At 35.0% G+C, this 22977-nt stretch overlaps 1 protein-coding gene across 1 annotated transcript in view; it reads right to left on the minus strand.

The window, feature by feature from the left end:
* Window positions 1–22977, minus strand: part of ZNF407 (zinc finger protein 407) — a 388214-nt gene that overhangs the window by 338696 nt on the left and 26541 nt on the right. The window contains exon 3 of the mRNA XM_088130851.1: window positions 9830–9944. Coding sequence (XP_087986977.1) covers window positions 9830–9944 — 115 coding nt within the window. The remainder of the gene's footprint in view (window positions 1–9829; window positions 9945–22977) is intronic.

A 22977-nucleotide genomic window follows, 5' to 3' on the forward strand; every position in this document is an offset into this window, starting at 1 on the left:
TTGACAAGCCAGCTTGCATTCGGATGTACTTTATGTCATTTTTAGGCATGGCAAGCTGCTGAAACAGTTGCTATTTAAAAAAGAAGGGGGAGAGACAGAGAATGGCAAAGTAGTTTCATATTGTTCTGTTAAGCCTTCGCTGCTTAGAATATCTTCCTTGCTAACAGATGACAATCACCACTTAGTTTTAAAAGAGCCCGCATACCAGCTTCCCCTGCTTTCAGCCTCTAAAGACAGATTTCACTTTTTCTCTTGCTGTCTGACTATATTGACCGTAACTACTGCGATCTGTCTGGCTAATGGCAACGTGAATTTCAGGAAGACAGATAAGAGGGAAAACAACAAACTCTTCGCAAAAAAGACTAGGCTGAAATTAGACAGTGGTCAGACTTTTCTGAGAATCTCACAACTTGGATTTTCTGACAGTTGAAAGGATGTAGAGACCCAAAAGCAAACAATGTCAACTCCATCAATGAGAGGGGGGGAAAAAAAGCCTTTTCTTCACAAAAAGAGTTCTTTTTAACAACACAGGGAAATGGAAAACAGAAGGTGTTGCCTCTGCTCTTCTCATTACAAAAGCTGGACTCTGACAGATGCGCAAAAGCTGCATGTTGAACTGATATATCATTCTAGTGCTAAATGGAAACCACAAGACTTTTCACCACCAAGAATAAAATAAAAATATAGGGACAACTTACAAAAACAGCGTATGTCATGAGCAGAAGGGTTGGCTGTACTATTTGACAGGGTAAGCCGACAGCCTCAGGCAACTGATTTGAGATATCACGAAAGGGAAGCAAAAGTTTACTTCATTTAATTTAGGGTTGTCCTTCAGGAAGAGGGAGAAGTATATGTGAATTTTTCTACTTTATAGACCAAAATAACTTGACCAACATTAAGTTCTATGCACCTTAGTTTGGGTAGAGAACTCAATTCACATTTCTGCTTTAGACAGTAAAATATCTTGAGCCATCTCAGGACATAGTTTTTCTTAATCTTGGTTATTCATACAATTAGCTGTTAGCTGTGCTGAAATGCTGTGTTAAAGTGATGTGCTTGGGTGAATGGGAAGAGAATAATGCAGCTCCTCTGAATAAAAATGGGGTAATGTATGAGGCTAGTTCATGCTGGAGGCCATCTGCAAAGTGGAGGCAAGAGACTTGTGCCATTGGTTCTCCGTATTACTATAGCATCAACTCTGCTGAAGGAACTGATCAGTCTTTAGTTTTCTTTTCAAAACTATACTACAGAACTTCCAATTAATATTTAAACTCCATGAGTTTTTTCCCAGTGAAAATGGAAAAAGCTGCATTATTTATGCATCCAGAATAAAATTATCCAAAGTGCATATATTGAGTTAATTTGCTTTAACTGAAAAACAAATATTTTTGTGATTATGAAATGTACAATCAGTAAGAAATCCTTATATGCAAATAAGAAAGAGAAATCTAAGAGCAATTTTTAATAAAAGCCTTTGTGTAGCAAACAACTATCTATGTTGTAGATAGATTATAGATTGCCAGCAGCATGAAGTGTCCTGATAGACAATGAACAGTTATCGATGAACTGATTATTTACAGATTTCTCCATTTTCATTAGCAATGGATAACTTTCTCCAGCTTAGGAAAGCCAGTGCTTTTTAAATACAATTTTAAGATGAAACTTGCTTGGGTGAAAAGTAACTTGTCTTCTAAAATATAGTGAGTTATCATTTAAAAAAGAATCCATTATTTTAGATGTAAATCCCCATTTAATAGTTGACCATTAATCATAATACTCTGGTGTTGTACAAACAAGCAATATATGAGAGAAGAGGGCTTGAAAGCGAATAATAGTTTCAACTTAGCATCTTGTTGGGAATGTTTTCAGATTTTTTTTTCCCATGTGGCTCACTTAGCTATATCAAGTGTGTTGATTGGACACAAATGCAAGCACATGTAAGAGAAGCATGATTCTGTGAGACTGGAAAAACATGAAGAAAATGTGTGGGAAAGAAATTATACCATGCGTCCTAATCAAGGCACAAACTATTTGATTTCTTCAGTATGACCAATCATACTTGTATCCATTACAAAGTACAGAGTTACAATGGCAATCAGAATATTGTTAGCCAAAGTTCTGGAGGATTAAGTCTTATATACCAACATTGCTTTCACAATCCATATTGCTATCTACAGAAAGATTCAACACTGTATTACTTTACTGGACTTGGCTAAAGGAAATATTCCCTTTATTGAAAGGGTGTAGGATTCCACTGCTTCAGTCTGTTGGGGAGATTTATAATTAATGTAACAAGAAAAACAGAGGAAGATGAAAAGATCTTGATTATAATGTGATTATTGTAAAGAAGCAGGTATCAATTTTTTTCAAATTTACTACTGTCATTTAAATTGTATGATTTTTGTCTTCAAGAAAAATTACATAACTGTTCTCTTTCTTTCAACTGTTTTGATAATACAGTGTGCAGAGAAGAGGAGAGGATTTGAAATCAAGTTACTCATGCACTTCTGTATAGCAAAACCTAAAAAGATTCTAGTTCTATTTACTACTCTTCAATAACCCAAATATTCACATAGATTATAAAGTTATTTAAACAGTAAAAATAAAAATAAATAAAATAATATATTCATAAATTGAACAAGAAGGGTGTAAAAATAAAACTATATATGAAGTAAATTTGCTTCCTTGCCAGTTACACCACGAATACTTAAAATATAAATTTCTTCCCCTCCCCACACCCAGCCCCACAAATGCCAATGTACAAGACTTTGTCCTTACCACAAATCTTATGTTTTCTAACCATTTTCCTGAGCGTTAATGCAATGCTATTAATTTGTTTGCTTGCTTGTTGAAAGCAGACAACTCTCCTGATGTTCTCACACCAAGGCTCATTTTCTACTTTCTCTTCTACCAGAAGAGCTGGGATTACATTTATTGAAAGTAGCCCCTTCTTGGCCAAATCGATAATTCCTTTTAAAACCAGTTACAATCTTTGACCCCAGTTTCATGTCTTTTTAGCTTGCTTTTATTCCTTCTATCTCCTATGTATCACAGATGCTGTGATGGGCATATAATCAGCTGTTTTATGCCAAAATTTATCAACTGAGACAAACAGGCAATGAAGATTGTTTTAACATGAGTAGAATTTCATTCTAGATTCCTGTGCAACCCAGTTGAATTGCTTACGCCCAGAGCAAAGTTCAGGAAAAAAAAACAGGAGCTTTTTGGTTCTGTAATTACTGACCATAGTCTGTCTATGGCTAGTGGAGAGGGGGGCCACATTGCGAAGCTTGCTCTAAGAACTGAATTGAATAGCAACACCTGAGAAATCTTTCCCTTTATCTATTGCTGGGACTTCATTTGTAATCTCACTACCTATAACCTTTACCAACCATACAACTCAGATGAAAATAGAAAAGAGGGAAGATGTTAGAGACAGGGAGTGGTTGCAGATCACTCTCCAAACCTTTTCATTCTTTTCCTTTATTTCTCACGAGATTAATATCACCCTACAAGCTGAAAACACTGGGAAACTGCTATTTTTTCTTTGTTATAAAATGAAAAAATACCATAGTGGAGATTCAAACAAATTCTCAAATGTATAAAACTGAAGGTATGGATCTTCTTTCTGCTACTACGCATGACAATTCCATCTGCTTCCCTTTAAATGGTTAAACTTTTCTCCTTGTCATAAATTTTATCATTCCTGCCATTTTTAATTAAAGTACTTAAGTAGCAACCAATCAGACATATTAGGTAGTGCCCTTGAGGGTCAGAGGCCAATGTTAAAACACAGTAAGCTAACTGGTACCTTTTGCTGACTTAACTTGGGCAGTGCAAATTTCAGAACTAGATATTTAAAAATGAGAACCTAAATATAATGCTTGTGTAATACAGTGTAACTATCTTCAGACATACCCATAAATTAGAGATGGACAATGATTTGCCATTTACCATGCTTCCTGGACCAGACACTTAAAAAAATATGCATGGTACCATATCGTACATTCTTCTTCTAAATATTGCCAATGAACATGTTATCTAAAGTGTGTAGCATTTTTCAGCCAAGGATCCTGCCTCTTTACCAAGTCAGTGTTTAATATGATGGGAAAATAGCACAGCATAAAATGGAGCATAAATTCAGCCAATTCTGCAAAAGAAAGTCCAAAATGTTACCTGCTTTGCCACTCAGATATGGTTATCAGGATTTCATACTATTGAAGAAACAAAACATTTTTCTGGGAGAAAAGGAAAAGAAACCCCATCTTACTGGAATAGGAATACCTAATTACAATAAATTCTACAGCAAGGCAACTGACTAGGCTATATATTAACAATCATTTCTATTTTATTAAATACTGGACATATTCCTTGCAACAATTGTTTCTATGATTCAATAATGTATCCTGTTTTTCAGAACCATTCTTATATACATATACAATGAAATGCTTCTAGAAGACACAGTACTTGTTCTAGGTGGCACATATATCACAATCACACAGCTACGTGCATCTTTATAATTGCAGTTTGAAAGTGCATTGCATTGGATTATATATAGTAGAGGTATAAGAATAAATCACCAGTAGTGTCCTTAACTCAAATACAAACATATATTCAGCTAAGTATGTACTCTTCATATCTTTTCACTTCAGCAAGTCCAACAAAAGCACTGTCATAACTCAACTGAAGTAGAGGTGGATAAAAATACGCTTTTCATACAGCATTACAACTAGGAGTTGGCCTTGACTTTTCTGCTTCATTTGCCAAACTGGACACTAGTGAAGCATACTGATAGCTATTCAATAGGAAGATCTTTATGGCACTTCTGCAGCCCTGCTCATGTCTTAAACAAAAGCCAATTCATGTAAGCCCACCCTCCAAAAACTCCACCATGACCTTACACAGCATCTAACATTAGATGCAAGAGAAACAGCAACAGATGATCAGAGAACAGTAAAGTATATTAAAATGTTACACCGCAGTAGAACTACTGGATTATATCCGTCTTAAGGAAGCAAACTTCTGCTACAAAACAGGACTCTGTTGTTCTCTTCGCCATTCCTAAGTGCATACATATCCTAGAGCTTCTACAGCAGAGACAAGATAATCCACAATCCATTCCACAAGAGAAACAATGTCCATCGGTGGAAAAAAATATAGTACTATATGGAAAGACAGTCTAGTTCACTTTCCATCATTAACAAAGGCAGAAGAGAAACCAATATAATTTACAAATATTGCCTTAGCATATGTATTTCAGACATTTCTCAAAAAAAAATTATAATCAAAATATGGCTCAATAATGAAACATATTATTATCAGTATGGTATTTTCCTTTGTTGATTATGAGTCAAACTATCATTGGATCTACTGTAAGGTTGTCCTCTCTGTACTATGAATAGTTCAGATTATTGAAGCTACAGAAAAGTCTGTTTTACTTTGTTGCTTCAGCATTGTTTTATTTGGATACAGCTGTGGATATGATGCGTGTAATTAATTTTTCAGTCAAAAATGTGATTCCATGCTACATTTGATTATTTAAATATACAACAGCTTTAGTTCTCTGAGCCAACCAAAAATAGTGATTTTAATTTATTCCTGCTGCCTACAATTACTCACAACCATGTATTTTTAAATATTTCCAGCCTATAAAAATTACTAATTTTTGCCACTTGTGTTTATCTGCCTTTAGACTTTGATTTGGATAAATTAAGCTCTCAAGTGTTCCTTGCTTTATGAAACGCTGCATGTTGTACACTTCAACACAAATAAATGACTTCTACCATTAGAGGTTTAAATAATGTAATGTATTTCATGCTCAGCCTGAAGCGGGATTCCAATGAAGTTGCTAATGCACGTAATGATTAAGTGTAACTCAAATACTAACTGTGTTGTTGAAAACATGACAGGCAATAATTTGGTCTATTATATTCTGCCATTTAATTGCCTAGTACAGACATTCTCTGACACTTTATGAAGCAATGATTTACAATTATTCAAGCTGCAAAGGTCAGAAAGTGACATTATAATCATCTACACAGAGATTCCTTCTAAAGCACAAAAAAATAGGTAATACCACACAAAAATAGTTTTAACTGAAGTTTCAACTTTCTATTTAAAGATTTTTCATAGCCTTAGAACAAACAGTTCACTCACAATACCATTAAGACATATTTAAAAACCAAATGTACATCTCCCACTCTTTCTAATATTATGTTTAAAAATGAATATTCTTTGTTCTCCAAGGACAACGCTAAACATAAATATTTCTTTTATAATTTTGTTGATATAAAGATCCATATTCAACGAACCTGGAACTAATTTTAAAAATACGACAAAACCAAGAGTGAGAGCAAAACACATAACACTGTGGATGAGAAGATTTTACCTCTCTTTAAGACAAGTCCTCTAATTTTCTGTGTAACGTTTTCAAAATTCAATAATTACTAGGAATCATTTAAAAATATTACAAAAGGCATATTCATCCATACACTGGCAAAATTGCTACGATCAAACTTCAAGTGAAGTTTAATGTTTAAAAACACATGTCTAGAAGATATGTGAAGTAATGCATAAATACACAAACACAATAGAAATGGAAACCACATGCATGTTACAAAAAAAAGAAAAGAAAAGAAAACCTGTGTGCTTTAAGATGTTTCAAAATCTGTAACTATACTTTAATGTAAATATATATTTTAATGTATTGCAAGAATGTGCACATATAGGTTGATTTCAAATTATTAATATTTCTGAATATGTTAAATCTCTTCTAATTTTTTCAATTATTGATTTATTCTTCTCCCCTTAATAAAACTAGTAGGAGAAAAAGTCTGTCAGATTTCTTTTGGAAGCTTTACATTCCAAGCAAAAGCAATGAAGAAGTAGATGCATTTTTAAAGTATGTGCTCGTAAATTTGTTTAAAATCTGAAATCCTGAACAATTCATTGTTTTTAAAATCTCAAAACTGTGGGCTAAGCCTTTTCACTAATTCTATTGTGCAAGTTTTGCAAACACAACTATTTGAAAACCAGCTTAAGTTTGCTAATCTTAGTGTAATCAACAACTTCATACCCAGACTTCTGAAAATTAAATTTAAATAGGTAGCAGTTGGATACTCACTGAAAACAGATCCCTTCTCAAGTAAGGGATGCATTTCCCATTCATGAACATAACGCAAAGGAAAACAATCACCACACATCTGCCGATAAGGAAATGTGTAGCAGACGGTTTATTTCAAATGCTGAAAGATTAGTAGCTTCCAATCTCTATAGCTAAGTATTTCTACTGTACAGCTGGAAAAAATTAAACTTAGATGTGAAACAATAAAAGCAACATGCGAAAGCAATGCTGTCCTTCCCCTACTCTGTGTTAACTATGTGACACAAGGCACAGTGTATAAAATCTCTTAATTTTTAGCATTACTTCCCAGAGATTTTTCACCTTTTGATTCATGTCAGCATTATATTTCAAGGCAATCAAGTGATATCTTCCATTTGTAATCATTCACAGCCTTGCACTGACATTTCACATGTCCAAACAGGTTATGTAACAACTGGAAAAACTCTTTAACCTTCTATCTAATGGAAAGCTTCTCCAATGAATCTAAAAGTCACAGGACAGAATCTTAACTACTGAAGAAAAGAAAACATAGTATAGGACCTTCTGTTTGTGACAAAATTACCAAGTTAATGTTCCTGAAAGATCACTTCACCTCTTAAAACATGATTTTTTAAAAAGGTAAATTTATAGCAATTAAAGCTAATGAAGGAATGCAGCATGAGCTGCTTATGTTCAGGAACTAATAGGTCCACTGAGCATTTCTAAGATTATTTAGCTATCAATGATAATGAATTGACATTGTCAGTGGTTTTACTGTACCAGAGCTCTAAACTGCTGCTAATATCCTAGCCATTGCTAACTTTTTTATGTTGCCATTGTTTTTTTTTAATCTACACACTAACCTATTTTTATGGCAAAAATATAGTACAGAGTATACTTCCTCTTCGCCACACACTCAAATACACCATTATTGGCAGAGTTATTTAGCTGAAAGTTCAAAGTCCCCTAGTCATCTCTTTTTCAAAACCCATTATACTTTATTACAGTTTTGCCAATCCCCTCATTGTTAATGGACTAACATTTGTGGTGTATCTTGGACTAAACTGCATTATTATTTTAATTGCAACTGAAGACATATCTGAAGCAGATTTTGGAGTATTTTTCTCATTAGCTACTGTATATAAGGCTACTTTGACAACTTTGACATCTATTTAAGTGTCCAATAAAGATGACTCCTCAAACAATAAAAAGCAGCTTCTTTTAAGACATGCACAATGTACTCCTTAACACATGAGAGTAAGGTAATTACAGAGGGTACAACCGTAATTTAAAATGGCTTGCCAATTCTGATCCACCATTCCCACTATCCATACACAAGGAAAGCAAATCCAAGTTTCATTTTTCACATTCCCATTAAGTAGCAGACACATGGCGGATAAGTCACAGACCCTGCATGCACAGAACTACTAATCATATCACAAAACAGACAGCTACCCACATGCAGTAGCTGTGGATGTTATTTGCTGCCCAAGGACTAGAGGATAGTCCTCTGTTATTTTACAAGTGACAACTTCCATAACAACTTCCACTGTGTTTGCAAGTAATTTGGTCAGCAACTGTCCAGTCCTTCTTCCCGTCAGATAATCACACCACTCTTGTCAGTTTAATGCGCTATTTTTGTAAGAGACATTTGCTTCAGTGAAAAGCATTCTAATTTTCTTTTGAATATTGCACTCACTTTGTTCTGCTAAAAGGTTTAATTGCAAGGGCTGACACGACCAAACTCCAGCTGAAAAATATCCTTAACCACTCACTTTATCATTTTGGTGAGCATTGGGTTTAATTCACTGAACCAACCCCAAACATTACACTAACCATCGGGCCTCTGCAGCAACTTAAAATATTTTGAAAAAAGCATTTCATGTGGCACATATATTAGCTAATTTTTTTAGCATAATAACACTAAAATACACTTTTAATAAGAGCGCAGTACTAAAACCCACCTCTGAATGTCCTATGCTGTACTATATATGCCATGGCATTTGAAAACCTTTTAAACATTTCTGCTAAATTAATTAGCTTTGGATTAAAGAGTTTCAGGATCCACCATTTTAAATGCAATATAGTTGAAGTACAATTAAACATTATGAATGGTCCGTGTGATGAAATAACCATTAGGAAAGAAAGGAAAATGGAGGATTTTCTAAGACAAGATGCCTCTGATTATGTGCCCACATCTATGTGTGGCAATATGTAAAAACCTTCAGAAAGTTTTCTTTTCTTCCATCTCCTGTAATACAAAAGTCTCAGTCCTAGAATCATAACAATACATAACATATACATGTATGGGCACAGGAAAATGCATACCACACTGAAGTCTGTATTTTTTTTTAACACATAAAACACATACTTTATATGTGTATCTCTCTCACACACACACACACACACACATACACACACCTTTAAAAGGAAATTTACAGTTCTCCCTGGCAATGTGAATGAACATCCTATAATTTAGTCAATTTACAGATTACAGGTTCAAATTGACCTTGTAGCCCATAAAATTGCTCATCTGCGGTACTGGATTAGAAGTAGGAAAAGAATGTCATAACTGTATTTAAGGAATTTACCATAACAATGGGAAGGAGGATATGCATGCATAATTTTAGCCTCTCTTGCTCACATTCCCTCTTTGAACGCTGAAACAATGCATAGCCTGCACTTCTCTCCCATTAACCAAGGGAGGAACTATTTCAATTTACTCACCCACAGATATGACACTTGTATTCCCTCATCCCAAGGTGCCTCTTGACATGGTTTCTGGCATCTCCTAGTTGAGCTGTTGCAAAGTGGCAAATCTTGCACTTGAATGGCTTTGATCCTAAGTAAAATTTAGCATAAAGAAAATTAGAAGCTGAATTAGAATATTATATTACCCTTGGATAAAGAAATCACAATCTGTGGGAGACAAAGCCATTTTTAAAAAACCTTTTAAAGGTAAGTGTAGAAACCACTACCCCATATTTAATCTGTTTTAAGGATCTTTCTTAACCCCTCAAAGAAAAATGTCTATTGCATACATTTATAACTCCAGGGATACTATTAGGATATTTCTCATTAAATATGTTTTCCAAGAGTTCAAATACAAAAGTTAAGCAAGAAAAGGGTTTCATTAGCGGACACAGTATCAATAATTAGAAGATGAGATACTTTGAAACATTTAAATGAAACAAAAGTTGTTCCGTAGAAATTGTCCATTATAAAATGGCCTGGATTTCAGATACCACCAGCTGAAGCTTGTCATGATTCATTTCAGTAGGTTCTAATTACAGTTTCTACAAAACTATACGACGACGACGATGATGATGATGATGATGATGATGATGACAGACTTTTAAGGTATTTCCCTCAAAAATGCTCAAGTAGCTTAAATAGTCTGGTTATCACTAACTGTATTGAGATAGCAATTCCCAGAAATCTGAGCCAATATGGCTAAATTGTTGGACTCCAAATACAACCGAAGGACATTTGGTTAGGGAGGACTGATCTGGAATAAGCAGAACTATCTGAAGTTCTACTACACAGAGAGGTTTTCACAGTCAGAACAAATGATAAAAATGGCCTTTTAAGTGTTTAAAATAATTATGTGAATTAGCACTTAGAGAACATACATATGTTCATCTGAATGTTTCAACTCATATTAGAAATCAAACATGCTTTTTTTCCCCCAAAGGCCACAACTGTTGCTAAAATACAGTATGTGGAGGAATCAGTGTTTCTTCAAGGAATTGAAAGCCCAATGTGTCTCAAGTTTTCCTAATATGCACGTGCCATTTTTAGGCTTGACCATGCTTCATGACCTTTTTTTTAAATGTAGCATTATTCAAGATTATAATGAAGAGTATGTTCATGTCTATAGTCTATCAAAGACTTTACGGAATATTTAGTTATAACTAATAACAATGTTTATTTTTTTAATTCTTAAAACATATTTAAGCAACTACCTATTTTGCTGTGCCCTTCTTTCTGGTACAAAATAACTTAAAATCTTAATACTGCTATACTTGTAGAGGGAAGAGACACAGAAGGAATGATTTATTTCTTTCTATTGCAATGACATGAAGTATATGAATATATAGTGAATAAAATATTATACTTTTATGACTGTTTTATAGTTTGAATTTATGATTATACTGAAAACTAGAAGTATTGACATTTGGGCTATTATTTATTTCAAGAACAAACTTTAACTGGCTAGAACAGGCTAAAGAATTATCCATCACGACACTTACACACACAGGCAAAACTGACTTGTTCTTCTGTAAAGCAATCAGTCCAAGAAAAAAATAAAATTGCATACTGTAACTGAAGATGGCTTTCCAACAAAACTGAGACAATTATGTTACCACAAAAATGCAGTCATTAAATCTGGCAGGTGTCAGTACAGCAATACTAAGTGGTAACACATTATTTTAAAGTATTCTTTGACCCTTTCCAACTTTTAAAAGACCAGCAGATCTCTATATCCATAAATCCCAGAATTGAAGTTAAGTGTAAGTGCAATATGCTCACAGATACTTCATATTATGTTTGGGATATGTTTTGTGAAGAACTTCTTCCAATATAGTTAAGCATAATATGAAATATGGGATCTTTAATAAATATACATAAAAGAGTTCGAGTAAGAAAAATGTTACAGTACATCATACTTGATCAATGATCCCTTCTGTGCCCTTGAACACACAATAGCCTCAAAGAAGACTTTGTTTAAATCGAGGATCTCAGTTAAAAAAAAATTTAAAGTCTTAAATTTCAATTTAATTCCCAAAAGCTGACAAAAAATGAAGCATTTAATTTTAATCTTCTAACAGAAATAAAAAAGTCAACAGTACTAAGCACAGGCAGACAAGGTTGAATATTTCACAGTTCAATGACAATGAAGCCAGATCTCTTAATACTTCCATTTCTACAGTTCAAAATAGATGTAAAATATATTTAGCACCTGAACAGTTATATCTAGTCAGCTTTATATGTTTAAATGTCAAAAGCAAGTTGAGCCTGCAGTGAGCAGGGGATCCCATTGAATCAATCACACCAGAACATCAAATTTATTTAAATTATTATGATAAAATTGACTTAACCATTAATTTGCAGGCATTTTGTAACATCAGTACATCCTATGCAGATGCCAGTGAAAACAAAATAATTTAAGTCTCTACTCCCATATTAAATACAATGTAATGGTTTAACTTACCAGTTAGACTAATTAGGCTATATAATGCTAAAATCATGAGTAGTAATGCATAAATTCATTTTGTTTCATAAAGATATCTTGCAGATTTAATCCCATATTCCTTGGCTTATTTCTCTAATTACACAGGAGTAGACAGCACTTTGGGGCTAACAGACACATATGGAATATTGAAAGCATATCATGCCTGTTCATAAAAAGACTGCGATGCAGGGGAACTTTTCTGTTCACAAGAAGGCCACTGTGCATTCTGTCAAGCCTTTGTACTATGCATGATTAAAAAACTTGCTCTCTTAGTTCCACATTCCCAACAATACACAAGCAACTTTGTTAAGTAATTTGACTGCAAGAATTAGAGAGCTATTAATATTAAGATGTTTTCTATCTAGCAGCACACAGGAAACTTGGCATGTCACTCCTAAGGCTCAAATCCTCAGTCTGCATCCCCTGCCTTTTCAAGTCGAGAGATTGTTGGCTGCTTAGAGCCAAAGTTTTGTCCTATCTGTTCTATCATCATCATCATCATCATCATCATCATCATCATCATCATCATCATCATCGTGTGATTTTCTCCAGTTCTTTTTTTTCTATTCTGCTGTCTCAGGTACTGCAATGTTCACTATCCAGACGTTTTTGTCTTTCTTATCAACAATTGTTAAGTCACAATCCCAAAACATCTGGAGTACCACTTGAACACCATCGGCATTGACAAAATCACCATCACTGAATTGCAAAAGGCAGCTTTACTTGGAACAGCTTACATCCTGCGACAATACCTTTAACACCATCAAACAACAACATCTGCCTATCCCAAGTCTTTGAGAAGGACTCGATAGGTGGATAAAAATGCCAAATCCAGTCTAAACATCTGGCTGACTGTGTAACCAACAATAATAATAATATATGCAGCCCAACTCCAGGAAATTCTGGGCGATTTACAATTGTTAAAAATATTTAAAAACAAAGAACAATACAAAAAACACAAAAACAGCACAACAGACAAAAGAACGATAGCAAAGAAAACAAATCTAGAGGGGAAATAAAAGGAAGAAAGGGGTATCAAAGGCCTGGGCTAAGAGCCAGGTCTTTAAGGCTCCTCAAAATATCAATAGGGCGAGGGCCCCGGGGGAACCTCGTTCCAGAGGACAGGCACTGCTACAGAGAAGGTGCACTTCTGGGGTCCAGACAGATGGCATTGTTTAACAGATGGGACCCGGAGCACGCCAACCCTGCCAGATCGAACTGGTCAGGTAGATACTATAGGAGACAGGGAGTCCCTCAAGTAACCAGGGCCTAAGCCATGTAAAAAGTATGTGTGTGCGTGCGTGTGTGTGCATGTGCGTATGGGCTCTCAGAACACTAGATTCAACATTTATGAATATAGCTAGACAGCAAACACTCACTTACCAGAAAATAAGCTGGTGAGGTTGCTCCCATACAATCCCTCAGTGCTTCCTAGATGCTTTTCTACCACCCTTTCTCTTTTTTCTGTTCAGGTACATGTATTCCAGGTACAGTATCATTTTTCCATTCAACTGGTAGGCTAAAGTGCCAAGAAGTTGGGCATTTTTTTTAATAATAATTTTTATTAAAGTTTAAAAATACAGAGATAAAAAACTAATACAAACTAAGAAAAATATAAAAAGAAAAAAAGAAAGAATAAAAAGTGCAAAGAGAAAAAAAAGAAAAAAGGGGGGAGGAAAAAGAAAAAAATGTATGAAGAAAAAATATATAAAGAAATGGCTTTCCCCTTCATCAAGACAAGTACAAACAATTTCAGTAACTTATCACGTTCTCTAATATTTCAACCAAAGTTCTCTTTACCCCATATCTCATCTTTTATCTATTAATAAATAATAAAACCTCATCATTCAATCTTAATCAGAAAAAGTCCATTAAGAGTTACCAGAAATAATATATATAACATTAAACAAGTAAATCAATTTCATTTCATTTTCCTTCCTTTACACAGTAACTTATCATTTTCTCTAAAAATACAACAAAAAATCTTTTTCCCATATTTTATCTTATATCTATAAGCAAACCTATAAAAACTCATTGTTCAAACTTAATAAAAAAAAATCCATTAAGAGCTACCAGAAAATCTTAATCTTTAATCCCTTCACATAATATCCTACAAATTAACTTTTTATCATTATCTCATCTCCTCTCAGAAATTCCTTCACAAACATAACACTTTCTTTCAATTTTAACATCATAACTCATCACTATTTCTAGCCATGCAACAAAAAAATCTCTTCTCCCCATATCTTTTCTAATAGAAATCTTTAAGGCCTCGCCATTCAGTCCTGGTCAAGAAAAATCCAATAAAAAAATACTAGAAGAAAAAAATATCATACAGTTTAACCTTGATCGAACAAACTGATTTTATAATCCTTCTTTTTGGTTTTGAAAGCCTTGATGGTTATTCCTTTTAAGTAATGTGCCAAAAGCTGGGTTCTTTTCTCTCTTTATCTTTTCTCAGAAACTCCTTCAGAAGTGTAACATATCTGTTTTGTAAGTCCAAAATAAGTTGTCCAAATCACTCTTCTGCATTGAAATCTGCACATCGAAGTCACTCTGATTTATAATTTGTATGTCCCTTTTAGCTATTAAAACATCAGCCGGTTTCATTTGTAAGTCCTGTGTAGCATCTTTATCAACATCATTCTTGTATTCTATCATTTTTAAATTCATATCCAAAACAGCCTGATCCTCAGTTGTATCCTCTTCTATCTCCTCTTTAAAACTCATTTTTATAGAATCAGACAATCTTAAGAGAAAGTTCTAGGTACATTGTTGCCAAATATCCCTGAAATCTTCCAAAGTTAATATACTTTTCTCTATTCTGTATTAGTGGGTCTTTTTTAATTGTAATCTTTAGTTCTTTCTGGTTGATTCTAGTAGCCTTCAAGGTCTCCTTCTATCATGTTTTTCTCTAATCCACACCATTTTCCCATGGAAAGATTTCTTACAATTAACTTCAAGATCTTCATATATTCTTAATAGGATTTTAAACAAATGACAGGAAGGATTCTTACAGTTCATTTCAAAATCTTATTTCCAGTCAATCTAGCTCCTTAATCCGTTTATAACTTTCTAAAATCAACATTCCAGTCACCCTTTTGCTGCTTATTTCCAATTTTTTAAAAAAAATTCTTTAAATTCTTAAACTTACATGAAATTTATTTCATTGAGGATTGAAGGAAAATCACCCAGTGAAATAAAACTTTTCTTTCTGAAGGTTCTTAGTATCCAAAAAGCAATTTACAAGCCATTTTCAGAAGTGATTAAGAAAGGAAGTGGATGAACCCAGTGACTCTTTGAAGGCTCTGAACCACAGCTTGGGCAAGCTGACTCTCCCAGCTCCCAGAGCTCTAAAATCCACCAGAGACCACTGTTTTACAGTGTCATCACAGGGAGTCTCTGTAAGGAGCCCTCTGGGTGATCCCAAGTCCTCCCCTTTGTCTGGGGAGGAATTTCGACGTGTGATCCATTAGTTGGCTCCTCATTCTGCCGGGGTTGTTGACTCCGCTAAAAGTGAAGCCATGTTCAGTTCGCCATTGCTTTCCCAAAAGCCAAGAAGTTGGGCATAAATGTGGACAACAGAGAACTTATGGATCTGACATCAATGCTATAGTACCTAAAGTAAGCATATATTGTACACCTTAGTTATTAACTTTAGTTATTGACCTTCAAGGTGTAGGGCTGATCTGTTTTTTTATATATTGAACAGTCAGAATATTAATGGAAATCCTTCCAAAAAAGCAAAATGGATTCATTTTTCAGTTCAGATAAAAGCCCAGCATGTTATATGACAAACCACTGCTAAAAGTAACAGGACCTTCAGCATGCATATATAATATCCCAGGGACCAAATGCTTACAGGAAACACAAACATTGCATTGTGTAAATAGTCCTACAGTACAGATCTTTGCCATTATTCATATTCAAAATTTCCAAAATGCAACCTTGTATTCCAACATCTATAGTGAAAACTCATCTGTGGTTGATCATTTACATTATTATTATCTGTTCCTTGCTGTACTCTACTCCCATTCTTTCTCACCTCTTAAATCAACTTAAAATCCTTCTCTCTTATCTCCTAGATAACATTCCTTCTTATTGCATCCTCATTGGATCAATACCATTCACTTCAACACTTCTTTCTAGTCCATAAGCAAAACCAAGTGCTTGCACTAAGCCTTAGTAAATCCATGATAGTCCATATTTTCCATGCCACTTTCTCCCTACCATCACTTTTGTCTTGGTATTCTCCTTACATTTTGGCTTATCTGTAAGACCTCAGTGCGAGACTTAGATAACTCCAGCTTCAATAGCATAAAGCAAATAATTAACATTTGCTAAGTGAGTTCTACATGTAAGTGGTTAACTTGCATCTTAATGGCACTTCTCATTAATAATCAGTAAAATCTGAATCCTTGAAAAGTTACAAGCTACTTCACTCTGTTTTTCCCTTACAATAAGAATATGCATCTCTGAAAACCTTTAAGGCTGCATCAAATTTTGCCTGGCATATCAAAGGATCCACTCCAAAATGGGCAAAGTCTAGATCCACTAAGCAGGGAGGAGTGCTGTTTCAAGGATATGAAGGATTAAAGTCCTCATTTTGCTTTTTAACACCCCCCAAACCAAAACTGGGAGGCACACACACACACAAACACACACATGGCTCCATCCACTCTGATTAGATTTTGGCAGTTGGCATGTGGCCCTGGGCTCCACATTTTGCATTCTTGCCTTATAACATGATGCAAATAATAACAACAAAAAGAAATGTATTAGCACAGAATCTTGGGATGCACTTGACATTCATAATAAAATGCATGCTCAGACAATTATCAAAATATATAAAAGAGATTAATCCAGACCTCCATGAAGAAAATAATGCCATGGGATTCTCTCATTTTGATGGAAGGAACCACTGTTTCAAGACAGCCGAAGTGGCCATAGATCCTCCTATACAAAGTTTGAAGTTCTGTCAAAGGATAATCCTCTAATTGTGATGTCCTCTATCTGCAGAGCTTTCTGCTTGAAATTTATTTAAAAGAATCCATAAACAAGCATTCTTTTACTGTCTACTAAAGATACTTGGACAGTAAATTGACCAGGCACACTATGATAAAGTATATAATTTGAATTTAAATTATAGTAATTATTTGTATGTGTGCATGTGCATATATATATACAGAGAGAGAGAGAGAAGCCAGTGTGGTGTAGTGATGAAAGTGATGAATTCAGAGTGGCAAGACCCAGGTTATAGTCCCCCATTAGGCATGGAAGCCGACTGGACGACTCTGGGGCCATCACTCTCTCTCAGCCCAAGACTGGGAAGTCGAAAAACATCTACTTACCAACCCACATTGGACCAGCATGCTAGATTACGGTCTATAATTTTCACTGAAAAGGACTTCATCTTGCAGTGAACTGATTTGGGGTGATAATAATGATACACACAAAGAGAGTAATACATATACACAACATACAAATTATTTTGCCTTTTTTGTGCATGTGATTTCTTTCCTCTTTTTAGTAAAGTGGTACCATGACTTCAGCCAGGAAAAAAAAGCAGAGACAGGAAAAAAGTGTTCCAAAATTAAACCAGAAGTGTGTTTAATCACATCATCTCAATAACATGGGAACCACTTTCATCCAGCTATCCAGATATAATGAGATCTTCCTATCTATATATGGAATAGGATTGGCCAACTACGTGTATCTTTCCTACATGATTACATGCAATTAAGTGGAGAGAAAAGCCCAACAGGGCATTGTTGTCAGGATTTTCTTGGCCTATACTAGAAGTCTCCCAGCAGTGATTCAAGGAGGCAACTCTTTGATAAGTATGCATATGGCAAGAACTACAAAAGCCATTAAGAAAGAAATCCAGCAATGGCCATGTGCAAGCCTTATTTAAAGTAGAACCCAGGTTCAATTCTCACACCTTTCTCCTGCCTGAGCAGCAACAGGTTGGGAGCCTCATTCTTATGGTAAGGAGGGGTAGTTGTTCCCAATTCCTTTTTATTGTAGCAGGCCAGTCTCATCTCAGGTTGTTTGCTTCTGGCCTTGCCAGATCCAGTCCTCACATTTACAGCGTCTTAGGAACTGAATCCCAAACCACAGAGCTTAACAGAAGAAATTGCTCCTACATAAAAGGAGGGGGGAAATGGCTCTTCTTCTATGAAGGCTGCTGTGAACGAAAGTAAAAGGCATGCCAGTAATCATTTTCTTCACTCAGTTCTTAATTGTTTCAGTTTGTGTTTATGGATACAGTAGCAATAAAATCTCCACTAGAACCATACTAGACTTTTTGAATAAACGCTCATTCCGAATGCCACCTGTAGCCTGGCATCCCAAATTCGTCAATTAGATTCCTTGTAATGAAGGAGTTTTTATTTTTTTTTCCAATCCCCATGTGCAGTAAAACTACAAAGCGGCCATATTCTGGGGGAAATTAAGAGTTTAAAAATGTGGTTAGGATGCTGAAATGAGTAATTATTCATAAGTCTTTATCACGAGATGTTTCTTGGCCCCAAATAATTTTGTACAATTACTTTAAACAACTGAATGCCAAACATACGGCTTAAAGAGATGAATCTTCACCACATTAATATTTCTTCACAGAACAGGCATAATCTATTTGTGACTCCAGAGAATAAAGTAAACAAAGAAGACACAGGGATTCATGACTGCATTTTCAGAATTCAATTGTTAATTAGACACATATGACCTGTTTGAATTGGAAGTTTAAAAGTCTTCCACCTGTAATAGTTATTTTGCTTTTCTCTACATTTTCTCATTTTCACTTGTCTAATGAGTAATGGACTTCTTTGTTATCTAGTACTATACTTACACAGATGAGTTCAAAATCTGATGCTGGTATTTTAATCCATGCTGGTACATATATTCTAACATTCTCCTGTGGTCTCTCAATTTTAGTGACCAAAACAGATTTCTTTATAGAACTGAGTTCAGTGTGTAGAAGAAACATTGCATAAAATATTCAGTGAATTAAAAAATGAAAAACAAAACATAGGAATTGGAAGAGTAAGAACCTTTTCCCGTTAACTATTAATAAAAATATCAGGACTACTATTTAATGTACATAAGCAACATTATCAGAAAAGCCATTCATTTTAAGGTACAATGAGAGTACAGAATAGATTAAAACCTCTTCTGCAACTCTTCCTTCTTCAGTCCAAAAATAACTTGCAAAGTGAAATAGCAGATCTCATTTGTTGTATGCTCAGCACCCTAAAAACCTATTTTGTGGTACACTCACATCTACTGCAAAGCACAGTAAAAATACACGGTGATAAGACATACACAAGACATTAAAAACTGAGCTAACTTTTACTAAATGTTACAATCAATGATGTAACTTATGTAAGTAGGGTTGCTTTGTCATATATTGATAGTTACCTCACTTTCACATCCACATTAACTTGATTTTAAATGCAATTAATACATATAGTCAAGGAAGACTAATGGACTACATTCTGCACTTAACCTGGTGGACATTTTCAAATGGCACAAGTGACCAGTGCAAACCTATTTTGCATTGTAAACGACTAAATAAATCTTAATGGATTAAGAATGATCAGCTATCAACACACAAGGGAAATTAAGTGCTGAAATGCCTACATTGATTATTTTAAATTATTAGCCTTACTCTGTTCTTGAATTTGTATGCTTTTAGTGAGCTTTAACACATTTACAAGACTTATTGACTATAATTACAAGAGAATTCAAGTAATGGACACATCAATTATAAGCAACATGTCTTGACCAGACAGTTGCATAAAGAATTCTAAAGAGACCTCCATTAGCATCTTCCCTGTAGTTTTATTCCATTTTATCTGCCTTAAGAGGGCATATTAAGGGCTCATAAAAACATGTGAACAAGTTGGTGCTTCCTAAAAATCCAACAGTTGCAAAATCAAACTATTTCCTGAAACTGTTTCCTATGCACAAAGTAGAGCAGCAGACTTTCAAAACAGCCGGAATTCCAACACAGAGTTTGTAAGAATATTTTAGTTAAAGACTCCTGATGACAATGCACCTCACCTGAATCTTAAGCATATTGCCCAGCCACTGCTTTGTCTTCTTGGAGGAAGGGAACCATTTCAGGACTGCACCAAGAATATTAATATTTTTGCAACATCCTGCATCTCTTATCTTTCCATTTTCTTTCTAGAAACTGCACCAAGTTTCAACTACTGCATGAATTTAAACCAGAGCTTCTATAATAACCCATTATTTAAAAGTACAGTAAAATAAACCTTACAGTTTTAATGAAAATATGTTCATTGAAATGTGAATTTATTATTCAAATCCACTCATAAATTTAACCAGAGAGACACCACTTGTCTAAGCAGAGCTCAGTGATTTAGAAAAGCTGTCTATTTAAAATAAAGAATGTATGGCAGGTTTATAGAAACATAGCAGTGAATTTTTACATAAATTTAGAACTGCAGCTTATGCATTTTCGGCAAAAGTGTTGTTTTAAATTTTTCCACTTAATATAAAACATAAAAAGAGAATAGAAAATGTGGCACCACACAGGGTCTAAATTATCTGGTCCAAATTTCACAGGTACTGCATTACCATTAACAATGCTTTCTAAAATGATGGCCAACTGCAAATATCATGATAATCATATGCACTTGTATCTTAAAGTCAACATACTTCACAAGTAACAAAACATAACAAATATTCATCATTCAATCACTAAATGTCACTGGTGGATTCCATATCCAAAAGGCATGAAACCTACCTAAGACCATCATTTGGTTGGTATTCTACCAACCTAGCAACTGCTCACTATCTGGGGAAGTTATTTTAGCCCAGTTAAAAAGTAAATAAAAAGCTATAATCCTAACTATGCAGAATTAAACTACCTATTAGAGCTGTGCATGCTTCAAAAATTATTCAGAACTGCTTTAGATCCTGAACAAGCACCTCTCTGCTATTCATTTAAGCAGGTCTTCTTTTTTTAGGGTTCTGCATGTGTGGCTGAACAAAAAGTATAGCTGCTTTAGGAGTTGCATTAAGTTTAAAGAAATCACCTCCTTAAACAATCATACTTTTTCCAGGTTGACACAGAAGGATGAAAAAAAGGGGCTATTTGAGTGAGCAGCAGAGAGGTGCTGCGCTCACATGTAATCTGAAACACTTCTTTTGAAGTGTGCAGTGGTCTACTACTGATCTTTGGGCAGTGCTTCCCAACAAGACTGTGCCCAAAACGGGAGACTTAAGTAACAAAATGAAATCACTGCCATGCCTGTAGGGAAAATATTCCAAATATGTATAATGTCTGTGGGGAAAATTCCTATGGAGGAGGTAAGAAAAGAGAACCAATCCAACCCAATAAAGACTGATCAGCTGGCCATAGAATACTGAGCATTGCCAGGGGAGAGGGGAGAACAAGAATTGTATTGCTTAACAACTGCAATAAAGATTGATTTGAATAGGAAGAAAGGGAATGGAAGTACCTTAAAAAGAAGGCAGCTGGCTGGAACTGATCAGGAGCATTCCATACTTGCTAGACTGACAGACAATGCTAAAGCATAATGTGTTTCTTGGGTTTAGCTTAGTATACTGTGTAAAATCAGCCATATGGTGGAATTCTACAGCTTTTACTTTCTTCTGTGTGCTGAAACCATCCAATTGTAGTTTGTCCATTAAACTGATTAAACAAACCATGTTTGTAAATACAGTGAATATTTATTAGGAGAAGCAGCATTTAATTATTCCTACATCTTCCAACTACTCCCACAAATGCTTCAAAGGCTTTACTAGTTTAGTTAGAACAAACTAGGGTCAAAAATTAGAGGTATATTTAAGTTAATTTAGTCACAGCATTATGACAGGGCTAACCTAAAAAGCAAAAAGTAAATAGAAAAGATGCCTGAACTGAACTGGAGAAATTTTCAGAGGCAGATCCAAGTCTTGTGGAATGTCTCCTATAAACACCCACTTTTCTCAAACATACTAGTACTGTATAGGGACTTGAATAAGAGATGATGACATGGATTCATTTTTGGAAGATCAACCTTGGTGCAAATGGAAAAAGATTTCCAAGTTAACAAGAAAAGCAGAAAGAAAAGAAAGGGAGGGAAAAAAGCCAGGAAGCTAACTTTCTGGGGTATTTCCCTTGTGCTTTGCCCTAATGTTTCCCAATCTGGCATGATTTTTTTTTTTTTTTTTTTTTTTTTGTGCCTGCAAGTCAGTGTTGACTCCTAGCAACTGCCCAGACAAATCCTGGAAGTTTTCTCAACAACATTTTCAGAAATGGTTTGCCACTGCCTCCTTCCTAGGGCTGAGAGAGAGTGACTGGCCCAAGGTCACCCAGCTGACTCCATGCTTAAGGTGGGACTAGAACTCACGGTATCCCGGTTTCTAGCCTGGTGCTTGTGACTACCACACCACTGGCTCTCTTGGTGATCACTGCCAGATACAAAGGCCTCAGAAATGAACCATCCACAAGTTTCTTGGTGATCAATACATACAGACCCCAGTCGCCCACCACTGTTTCACTTTATTTGTGCTCCCTTAAACTCCAATCCTCCCCTTCAGCTCAAAATCTTTATCCATCAAATAAATAATCTCAGAGTTTTGGGTTTATACAAACCCCATCAGT

This window comes from Python bivittatus, unplaced genomic scaffold (genome assembly GCF_059951505.1).
Source record: "Python bivittatus isolate LINGU-HERP-01145 unplaced genomic scaffold, Pbiv_v1 ctg000840_np1212, whole genome shotgun sequence".
In the NCBI taxonomy this organism is placed as follows: domain Eukaryota; kingdom Metazoa; phylum Chordata; class Lepidosauria; order Squamata; family Pythonidae; genus Python; species Python bivittatus.